Genomic DNA, 12,066 nt, shown 5'->3' with positions numbered 1-12,066 from the left:
AGTCAAATAATTGCAAAACAGTACTAGTTTTAAGAGATAATTTACTAATATTGTTTAGTAGAACGTTCATAGGTTTAAAGCCCTTTCCAGCAATTGTTTCTTGATTTGATAGAAATGTACCAGTATAATTAAACACTGTTCCTAAAAAGTTAAAATTGTCAACAATTTCAAGGGTCTTATTGTCATAATACCAAACTTCATTACGTCTAACTGACCCACGCCTTCTAAAAACAACTATTTTACTATTTTGCTTTTATCTGGGTTAACTTGTAAACCCCAGTTTATACAATATTCCTTTAACAAAGTTAAACGATTTTGTAGATCCTCTGGATTCTTACCAATAATGACAATGTTATCGGCAAACAACAATAAAATAAAAGTAAATTCATCTAAATTGAAGCCGTTGTCGATACCGTCAATCAAAGATAACTCTATGTCTTCTAGGTAAAGAGAAAAAAGAACGGGCGAAATTACTTCCCCTTGTTTTAAGCCCAATGAACATTAAAAAAATCCGAATACGTCTTACACCCCCGTATACAGAGCTTAACTTTAGAATACATGTCCAGAATAATACGCAGTGTTTTACTAGCAATTTCTAGTTTATATAATTTGAACTACAATCCATTACGATATATACTATTAAAAGCTTTCTGAAAATCAATAAAAACACATGAAAGACGGCCATTATTATTTAAAACATTTTGAATGAGTGTATTTAATACAAAAATGGCATCAACAGTCGAACGACCCTTTCTAAATCCAAACTGAGCATCACTAAGTATATTATTACTTTCAATCCAGTTATTAATCCTTTGGTTAGGGAAACCTGTAAATATTTTAGAAAAACAACTAACTAATGTAATGCCTCTATAGTAACTGGCTAATTCCGGATCGTTTTTCTTATGTAATGGTACAATTATGCCATCCAACTACATGTATCAGGAAAATAACATTTACTGTAAGAAGCTTTTAATATGTTAATTATAAGAATGTGGCAACAGACGATAAACATTTTTATGAAACACAATACCTAGAAATGTAATTAGGTATAGACATAATAAAAATAATAGAAATAACGATGAAATTATCTATAACGATAATTATAATCAGAAATGAAAATACATCTGATAGAGCTACGCATTTTTTGGGTGTGGGACGTGTGTGTTTGGAGGAGAGGGAATGGGGGTGGGGGTGTAATGGGCTTGACATAATTATAGATATATACATAACTTCTTTAGGGTGTGGGACGTGCGTGTTGAGGGGGGGGGGGGGGGGGGTTAAGGGGTTTTACATAGTAGATAAAAAAATAACTTCTTTATTAATTTCATATATCGTACCTGCCGTAATACTGCTCGAATTGCCAAACTTATACGATAATAGAGCTAGCCCCGCTTTGCTTCATCTCGGTCAGAATAAGATTCTTTTGATTTGATTGGTTAAAGCAATGTAGCCAACTCGGCCTGTGTCAGAAACCGTTCTTTCAGAAAAGATGAGACAATATTGAAAATGTTTTGTTTCAAGTTTAGTGAATATCTGAAAAACCTGTACCGATGATTTGAATATCGATACAGATGCTATATTATTTGCTGCGATATAACCTAACTGTAAACTCATTTACTTCAAGATAAACCATTAACACTGCTATAACCTTATGTGTGACTACCAAATGACGTTAAACTTAAAAACGGGAAATTGAAATCACACTGGAGGGAGTTGGTCGACAAGTAAGCTTCCAAATGTATCCCTATAATAATGTGGATTTCGGAGAAGAATCACAACATAGATATTCATTTACTGAATCAAGTGCCACCTTGACCTGTAAATATGAATAAGGTATTACATTTAAACCAGTGAAGAGTATTTAACTACAGCACTGATTTTCATCACATGGTGTAGTTTATATGCTTTGTCAAGTCCTGTTTTCTTCTTTGAAAGTAATCATGACTATAAGGTAATGCATGCGAAGAATACATTAATTATAATGAATGCTGTATTTTCAATTCTGATTATAATAATCTCTTACCGCCTCGAAAGCCTACTGGTAAAGCGTCCGAGAGCGGGAGGTTGTGAGTTTGATCCACGTGATACCAAAGACGTGAAAATTGGTAGCAGAAGCTTCTTTGTTTGGCGCACAGCTGATTAAGAGAGACTGGCTTCTATTTTCTCATACCCGCATGGCGACGGATTCCATCAGGAATGAGCTGTTGAGAGTGGTTGATATAAGTAGTAGAACATGCTACACAATCGACATAAAGTATATTAGTATAAACTAATTATAAAAATATCTTTTTGTTCTCTTTGTGGGTCACATTAAAGAAAACAGTAAAGGTAATGTATGATTTTAGAGAGTGTTATGTGGTAAACTTTCAAAATGATTGATAATTAAGTGTTACTTATTAACTATATGATATACGCCGTAATACTATTTACAGTTTTTGCGAGATATTTGACAAGCTCGTATCATAATATAGACGGTGTGGCCAAATGCATGTTTGCACAATGTCGTCAATCAACATTTTGCGAGAAATATTATGGGACAAATCAGAGTAAATCTGAAAAATACAGTTCGCACAAATTTTAAATGTTAGCTTTATAGAATTCCAATTTATCCTGTTGCACTCTTCCTGGGTAAGGAACATATTTCAAATGATTTACATAAAGAGCGACATTTACAAATTACAAGTGGTAAAAAATGTTGAGAAAACTTGAAAACATGAATGAGTCACTTTAGGAGTAATAGTTATCACCAGACCAGGTGTGTGACTGGCATTTAGCAATTATCTAAGGTAATCTGCATCTATCTTCTCTACCCACTGTTGTCTTATCAATGTATTACTTGTTGTTATGACTTTTGTTTTTCTTTTGTGTTGTACCCTTGAGCCACGCCTTTCGCCAAAACCGGCCCTCCTTCGTGTAAAAGTAGAGCAGGCCAGACCACGTAGTCGACGTGTGTACCGCTGCTTGTGTATGGTTTGAACAGGTCAGTGTTGAATCGTGTACCTCGTCTAAGTAACGGAGCAAATACAACAGACGGATCCTGAATCTGTAAGCATTAAATTCAAATTAATTAAATGGATAATTAGAAAAGTGGACATTTCTGTTTTTAAGCCAGCACTGGACGAGAATGAAATATTGAGTTAACTTTTCTTTGGACATACGAGTAATTAAGACGTTGTCGGTGAACAGTTGTGATTATATAAAACATATACATGTATGTGTGTGTACACACTAACAAAAGAAAAGAGGTTTGATTGATAATTATACAAAATTTGCTTACGATTACGTTACATCGAAATCAGTTGGTGCTATACAGGTCCAAGAACGAGTGTTACCGCATTTAAAGTCTTCTATTTTGTTTTTAAGAAGCAAAATGATATATTTAGATTCGCCCTTTTCTTTACTTTTGAAAGTTATGACATTCATTTGGTATGAAAAGCTAAAAGAAAGGCGTCAAAGTTACGTCAACGCTGTTTAGTGATAATGGGCCGCAGTTTTGATGACGCCCACGTGTATAGTCAGAGAAAACGGTCCTTAAATTAAACATTAACCGCAAGCGCAATTCATTGATTTGCCGATCCTATTAGCATGAACTCCTTAAATATTTCATTTCTTAAATAATAGAACAAATACCCAGCATTGTTTATCATGCTCGCAAAATAACTCACTAAACGTCTGCGTACTCAAGTTATTCTGTGCTACCTCCAGTATTTCAATACTATTAAAGCACGGTTATGTGTTAAGCCACTCCGACCTACTATATTTTAGGCCATAATGTATGGCACCATCTATTTTTATAAAAGACATATTAAAATTGAAATAAAATATAGCATGACCTCTTCGTATTGTTTAGATATATTTAAACATGGTTCTGCTATATTTTATGTCTTAAATACAAACCGTCATAAACCAGCAGACTTCAAGACATTCTTTTGTAAATGAACTAACGTTCAAAGCTATCCTTGATGCTTTATCGGTCTGAGTTGAGCCATTAAGATGTGACACGTACATCTGAAAGATAAAGAGCTCTTTAGTAAGACATCAGGAGCATAGTGATAGATGGATATATACGTGTCTTTTTTCTGCTACTGAAACTGCCTTCTAATTGACTACATTTTAATTTAGGTGTCTATGCCTGATATGTCATGCTAAATAGCATTTAGAAATACGAAATACCGACGCTGATATATCATATTAGAATACATTCAGAGATAAGACATACGATAAATATTTTTTTAAATTTTTTATTTTTTATTTTTTTGGATTTAACGTCGCACCGACACATGATTGGTCTTATGGCGACTTTCCAGCTTTAATGGTGGAGAAAGACCCCAGGTGCCCCGGGAGTCCGTGCATTATTTCATCACGAGCGGGCACCTGGGTAGAACCACCGACCTTCCGTAAGCCAGCTGGATGGCTTCCTCACATGAAGAATTCAACGCCCCGAGTGAGGCTCGAACCCACATCGATGAGGGGCAAGTGATAAAGCTCTCCAGTGAATTGCATATCAACACGAATAACAGATTATCATTATTACATTTAACATTACGGCTTGTTTTAAGATACACACAAGCTTTAATTAATGTAATGTATGCTTGAATGTTCTCTGTCTGTAAACCTTATATTCTTACTTGAAATAAGTTTCCTACAGCAACAGATGCCATTGCTTTGCGGCCAACCTTTAAGATATTGTGCATATCTGCTGATAAGTCTCTGCGGTCCTGAAAAATTAACCCTACTGTCAAATCGCCAAAGAAATGTGAGAATTTATCACAGATTTTGCTTCATAATATCTAAGGGATAAGTTTGGCAGAATGTAATTCAAAATGGTCTAGATGCTGATTATTTAAAACACTTGTTAACACATTTAATGATGTAACAAATAACCTGTTGCAGCACTAAGTATGTATATTTAATTTATATATTTGTTGTCTCTATTTGTTTTATGTTCTTCGCTCTATGCTAATCTGTCTGTGCTGAACATTCACGTCTTTATCTACTGACTAAACTGCGTGGTATAGATGTTATATTTTCTTGTCCTTTGGGATCAAGGAGTACATTCATTTTTACTATAATTTAATTCTGCTAAAGCCGGTGCTAGGGGTGTGAGGGATGTTGCGAATTTCATTGCCTTTCATGAACAGACTCAATCAAACTGAGTCTGCAATCATATTGCTTGGTTGCGTTCTATGCTTTCAAAGGATCATTTCATAGATTCCATTACCTATCATAACAGCAGTCTTTAAGTGCGGTGTGGCGGCCCGTACTTACAATCATTGTTATTTTATTTTTCTTTCCTCTGGGATCACGGCGTACAGTCATTTTTACTATAATAGAATTTCGCTTAAGCCGGTGTGAGGGGTGTTGTACATTTCATTACCTTAATCAAACCGAGTCTGCTATTATGTTTCTTAGTTGCGTTCTTTGCTTCTAAAGATCTTGTAACTGATTTTATTGTTGTGGCAAGAGTCTCCATTCGAAACTCATACTTTTTAACGATGATTTTGATTATTAAAACGCTTAAGATAACAATGTTTATACATGCTTGTCTGAAAATTCCAGCACATGTAAACTCTCCATTTGTTTTTGTCCCTTCATTTGGCAGAAACGCATAACATCCTAGAGAAATAGATAATACTGAGTTATGAAAAGTTCTATGTCCAAGAAACGCTCTATCTAAAACGATTACATTAATATGTTATAGCCTCGAATCTAATATATTTGAATGCTTTAAAAGAGAATATTAACTATTCTTCGAGATACAGTATGGCCGGCTTACTGTTTAAAATAATAATACATACATGTTCAAAAGTTAGACCGTGTCCAGAAACATATTCGACCATGTCGTACACAAATTAGTTAACCCATACTTAGTTTTGTGTAATCATTGAATACCACTGAACATTATTATTAAAAACATGAAAATAAAAGATGTAATATTTGACCTGTATGGTAACAAATTGACCACTTTCATAGTGCGAGTTGACCAATTCAGTTGAGTATGAGTGGAGTAGGGTACGTGTAAGGTTGGTTCGAACCTACTAGTTTTCAATAAATTTTTGCTGCTAGATAGAAACTGCCATCTTTATGACAAATATGTGAGCAGTTTTTATCTCATTTTGTAAAGGTACTATATATCAGCTTTCTTTAAAATATCCTTCACATTTTTGGTAAAAAAATCTGGCCATGTTTATAAATGATTTTAGTCCGGAGTGGTCTTTCAAGAAAATGCAATAGACCAATCATTTTAAATACTTATCTGCCTTCTTTGGCATGCATAATAATGACCTGCAGAATCTTTAGCAGAGCTTCTACTGCATTTCCCTCTCTATGGAAGTAGGTTACAAGAATGTCAAACGCGTCTGTCCACTGATTATCATACAACTCAGCATATCTTTCAGCGAGTTTTGTAGGGCGATTTCTATCGCTGAGGTCGGCTATATTTGGGTTGTTATCCGTCAGCCTGTCTCCCATAGCTTTACTAAGTCTTAAAAGTAAACAAAACATCATTAACGGGCAAACTATTATTTTTCTAAAAAAAGAGATAAATTATATAAAAGTGTGTATATATAATCTTTATATTTCCAAGCAATCTGATTCGTTTATTTATTGTTCACACATCGATGAACCCCGTGTGATTCATTTTGTATTCAGGCGTATATTTCGGCGTTGCGTCAATGACGTAACTTAAAATAGTAATATTAAAAAAAAACGGCAAAAACTTTTTTTTGTTTTTAAAGAAAACGTACAAATGTAATGTTTTCTATTTAAAATTTGATTTAGAAAGTTCTATTCGAAATTTTTGATGCCAAGAATAAGAATTTTTAAAGACTGAAACATCAGTGCGAAAACATGTTTATGTGGAATCGTAAGGACTAAATTATTTTTTCTGGTTTTCATGCATGAGTGAACCAAGCCCTTAAGTTTAACGCTTATATATAACATAAAGCCTATAATGATCGCAACTGATTATTGTTGAATAAGGCTTTCTTCAAACTGAAAGTATATTTACCTAGTTTTAGTTTCATCAAGCTCAGTCTCTGTGTCTTTCAGTTTTGTCAAAGCATTTTGCAATTTGACCTTCAGTACTAATATCTCTTTTTCCGCTTGTTTTCTGTTAACGCTTTCAATATTCTTATGGCCCAACGTCTTCGTCGTTCCTTTTAGGTGTAGTTCATGGCAGTCGGCGGATTCAGCCTCAAGATGCTGATTTTTCTTCTTGAGTGAAGTGATGGTTTCATTCATTTCAACCTCTTTTTCTTCCAAAGTTTTTGTAATATATTGCAGTTTATTTCTCTGGGCAGATAACAGATCATCCTTCTCTTTCATCAATTTGTTAGTTAATTGTTGATTTTTGTCACTTTTGTGCACATCTTTACGCCTTTTTAACTCTAGATCTTTGACTTTTAGATCACGTTGCGTAACCTTTTTTTCAATATTCGTGACATCTTTCTGTAGTGAAGTAATAATTCCACCTAATTCAGCTTCTTTTTCATGCATCAATTTAAAGGTCTGTTGGAGTTCACCTCTCATTTCCTGCAGCTGGTCGTCTTTTTCTTTCATTTCTCGTCTTACTAGTTCATATTTCTCACTTGTGGCCAGCCTTTCAGAAGTTAACAATTCCTCTAGATTTTTAATCTGTAACTCATGGTCACGAGCCTCTTCTTCAAGATGCTCAATTTTCTGTCTTAGAGAAGCAATAGTTCCGTCCGCGTCAGTTCCATTAATAGCAGATGTTCCTTGAAGTGACCTGTTAATATGAATTATTTCAGTCGTTTTATTGTCCAAATGCTTATCTGGATTTTTTTCTATTTCTTCTTCGAGGTTCTTGTTTTTCGTCTCAAGGGACGTGATAGTTCCACCCATTGTAGTATCCTCTGTTGCATGCAGCTTGCTCAAAATCTGCTGCAGTTGATCTTTTTGTTCAGATAATTGTCTATCTTTTTTTAGCCAGCTCTTCATTTTTACTATCTATTTCTGTCTTTTTATTCTCAAGTTTTTTCTCTATATTTATAGTTTTTAGGTCCTGAAGTCCAATCTCTTTCTCAAGTTGCGCAATGGTCGTCTTAAGTAAAGTTGTGCTGTCATTCATTTTAATCTCTTTTTCGTGATTATCGTTTAATGCTTTTTGAAGCTGATTTCTTAAATCACATATTAATTCATCAGTTTCAACCGTAACATTATTTACTGCTAGTTCATTTTTGCCATATATTTTAAGGTGTTTCCATTCTACATTTTGTAGCATTTCTAACAATTCATCAATTTCCAGATCAAGACGCTCTATCTTTTTCGACAAACGGCAAATTTGATATTGCTGTAACCTGATGACTTCATTACTTACTTCTTCTAAACAATTAACACGATCTGCATAAATTTTCGACTGTCGCACAATGTATTGTCTAAGCTGATGGCACTCAATTTGAAGTTGTTGAAATTCACGTTGAACTGGATTAGAGTACTTTCTTTGTCTAAAATGAAAGCCTCTGCCAGTGTCAAATAGTCCCAAGCTCCTACTCAGTGAATCGTTTGCTCTTTTTAACGGTCCTACTAAAACAAAATACGCCATTGTTCATCTGGTAATTCGGTTTTGGAAGTTGCTATGTACAGCTGTGGAATATAAAGTTATCATTTCGACTTATACTTGGACGGTATATTATGATCCGCTTTAAATCAAGTTAGAACTTCGTTAAATATTTACTACAACCTCTTTCATGGTATACACATAAAACATACAGACTATTTATATATGTTAACAGAACAATCTACTGACAGAATGGACTTAATCAGTCACAGTTCTTGTGTTTAACTTTGATTCATACAGTGTTTGATTAAAGCTTGGCTTCATCGAAAACCACTTGCGACAAATAGATTTTCCAAATGAAACATGGCTACTTTCGGTTTTAAGCGAAACAACAAATAAGCTACAAATTAGGTTAGATGCGTTATTCTTGCATGCCTGTGCTTGAAAAGCTCATCTTACACCCTAGTGTGCACGTTGACTCTCTTGTTGTATTTTACCAATGTAAATCTGTATGATAATATAATGAAATAGTGCTTAAGACGAATGCTTACCATGGTGACAGAACAGTAGAATGCTGAAAGTAGACTAGCAATACACATGTAGGCTATGTAATAAGACACATGTAAACTGTGTTCAAAAAGCATGTCATCAAAGGTACTTACATGAAAAAGTATATCCTTGTTTAAATCGTTCTCAATTTTGCTTGTAGTTAGGCCTTAACTGCTTTTAAAATGAAATAGTGAACTATCCTGTCATACCAATTTACTTCCTTTTCCGATCAGCAGTTTATCCTTATCGGATTGATTTAACCTTTTACGATCAGTATATTTGTTAATATCACAACTTAATGGTAATATTGGCGATAGCTAACGGTAAGATATGGCCCCGCCCTGGGGGTCACATGGTTTATATAGACTTATATAGGGAAAACTGTGAAAATCATCTTGTACAAAAGCACATGGCCTAGGGCTTTGATATTTGGTATGAATAATAAGTGTTCCACCACAGACATTGAAATATGCAGTGATAAAATCAAAGTGCAGAGTTGTATTAGATACTTAGGCGCTTTTCTAGATGACACACTTAATTTCAAGGAGCATATAAAAAGGAAATGTAAAACTGCAATGTTGAATTATTTCAAGATAAAAAGTATCCGTAAATACCTAACCAAAGAAGCCACTGAAATATTGGTTTTGTCATTAGTAATTTCTCACTTGGATTACTGTAATGTTATTCTTTATGGTGTTGCTTATTGTGAAGTAGGTAAATTACAACGTATTCAGAATATGTGCGCCAAACTTGTTTTCAACCGTAAGATGCGTGATAGTTCAAAACAGGCGTTATATGACTTGCACTGGCTACCTATGAAGGCAAGAATCAATTTTAAGATCCTTACTTATATGTACAACTGCTTTGTTGGTAATGCTCCTCAATATCTAATAGAACTTTTGTCTAGTAAAATTTCAAAACGTACACTACGTTCGCCAGAATCATCAGTAGGATGCTACGTTGTCCCTTATAACAAGAAAAAAACATTCAGTGACAGAAGCTTCAGTACGGTTGGACCAAAACTTTGGAACGAACTGCCATTAAATCTCAGACAAAGTGAATCAGTTAAAATCTTCAAAAAGCAGTTGAAAACTCACTTCTTCAAAGACTACTATTCATTGTTCTAAAATTCATACTACAGCAATTACATTGAAGCAAATCAAGACTTTGTGTTAATACTGATGAATTGTTTTTACTGTTTTTTATGCATGAGTGTACAACGCCATTGAAGATGCTTTGTGTGTTGAAAGAGGCGTTTAAGAAAATTCTCAAGTTTCAAGTTTCATGTAGCATCGTATAGTAGTCCTAAATGGTCAGATTATACCCCTGGGGTTAAAAATGACCCACCACGGGCGGCATATGGTTTAAAAAGACTTGTGAAGGAAAAACCCTTAAAAATCTTGTCTTAAACCATAAGGCCAAGAGCTTAGATATTTAGTATTCTCTAGTGGTCAACTATCAATTTTGTTCAAATCATGACCCGGGGTCAATATAGGCCATGCCCAGGGGGTCCTTTGTTATATGAGTTATGTATGAAAAAATACATAAAAAATTATCTGATCATATTTCATAGACTGTTTAATTATAATTATCTGATGACCCCAAGTAATTAGGGGGGTCACTTGACTGTGACCTTGACCTACTGATCTACTTTCTTGTTTTTTAACATACAACCTTGAAATTTGGAGGACATATACAGTTTTGCACATCGATCTTAAAACTGACGTTCTGTGATCGTGAATGTGACCTACTGACCTACTTTAATATTTTTGCATCAGTTTGACATTTTAAATATGTTCACACTACTGGGAAAAGATTTCAATGCTTACTTATAATTGACCTTCTTACCTGTTCTCTTATTCTTGTCTATATAGCTCATATTACTCAGGTGAGCGATTCGGGGTCGTCATGACCCTCTTGTTTACTTTTAACTGCATTACCTCTAACTTTCAACTTCCTTACTTTTAACTTCAAACTTTATCATTTCTTTCTTCCAACTTCATTACTTCTAATATACAAGGAAGTAGGAAGCAATGAAGTTGGAAACAGGAAATAAGGAAGTTGGAAGTTAAAATTAATGAAGTTTGAATTTAGAAAAAAAAAACATGGATAAATATACAAGAGGGAAAGCTACGTTCAAAAAACGTAGCCTCCCGAAACGTTAACCCAGCACGCGGGCGCGCACACGACCAGCACACAAACACTCACACAAAGCAAACACACTGGGACAAAACGAACAAATAGAGGAGCACAGTGGGGCACCGTCTTGGAATGACCAGTGGCAAAACCACCACTGGGGAGCTTAAACCGGTTTATGGTGCATTTAACCGCACTCTTACACCCCCCCCCCACCCAACTCATGTTCCAAAGTTACAGGACAGTGTAAATAAAAGTTATCCCCGCCAGGTGAAATCCTAATATAAGCAATGGCAACAGAAGGCATGTAATGTAAAACACAAAAATATTCTTGCATATTTATATAAAAATCAATCATTAAGAACATAAACCGCATGTACTCAGTGCCTTTGCAGAAGACAGAGCTATAAGGGGAACACCCTTAAGGGCCCGACAAAACAAGCCAGAAGACAGAAATCAAAATAGCTTGGTCCCGGAGGGATTTAAGAACTACTTATCATAGAGTCCTCTTGTTCCGTCAGACAAAATCAAAGAAGACAGCATAGCGTCTAACTGTAAAAGGGCTGAACACCCCACATGCGGTGTATCATAACTGGTGAAGTTAAAAATCCCTCCGTGACTTCCATAATATTGGGATACTTTAGCACACACCGTCATACGATTACAAATTTAGTTTCGATACGACGACATCTAGATAGTTAATACTGAACTGGAGTTTGCTATTGTTAGCCCATTTGAACCGAAAGCTAAGGGTGAGCTATTAGTGTAGGTGGATGGTCTGGCGTCCTGAGTCTATCGACCATCGTTCACAATTTACATATTAAACATCTTTTCGTCTAAAAATACTGGTCAGATTTACACGA

The 12,066-nt window shown here is 34.9% G+C and overlaps 1 protein-coding gene across 1 annotated transcript; it reads right to left on the bottom strand.

Moving 5' to 3' along the window:
- Positions 1 to 28: 28 nt before the first annotated feature.
- Positions 29 to 9,273, bottom strand: LOC128552412 (coiled-coil domain-containing protein 158-like). Its single transcript, XM_053533448.1, has 6 exons — positions 9,181 to 9,273; positions 7,010 to 8,604; positions 5,539 to 6,484; positions 4,629 to 4,718; positions 3,898 to 4,008; positions 29 to 3,043 (listed from the first exon to the last, which is right to left on the bottom strand). The coding sequence occupies exons 2-3, from the start codon at positions 7,957 to 7,959 to the stop codon at positions 6,253 to 6,255; spliced, it is 1,182 nt and encodes a 393-aa protein (XP_053389423.1). The 5' UTR covers positions 7,960 to 8,604; positions 9,181 to 9,273; the 3' UTR covers positions 29 to 3,043; positions 3,898 to 4,008; positions 4,629 to 4,718; positions 5,539 to 6,252.
- Positions 9,274 to 12,066: the final 2,793 nt, after the last annotated feature.

The sequence above is a fragment of the Mercenaria mercenaria genome, unplaced genomic scaffold (genome assembly GCF_021730395.1).
Source record: "Mercenaria mercenaria strain notata unplaced genomic scaffold, MADL_Memer_1 contig_2782, whole genome shotgun sequence".
Lineage (NCBI taxonomy): Eukaryota > Metazoa > Mollusca > Bivalvia > Venerida > Veneridae > Mercenaria > Mercenaria mercenaria.
This window is presented reverse-complemented; position numbering and strand designations above follow the sequence as displayed.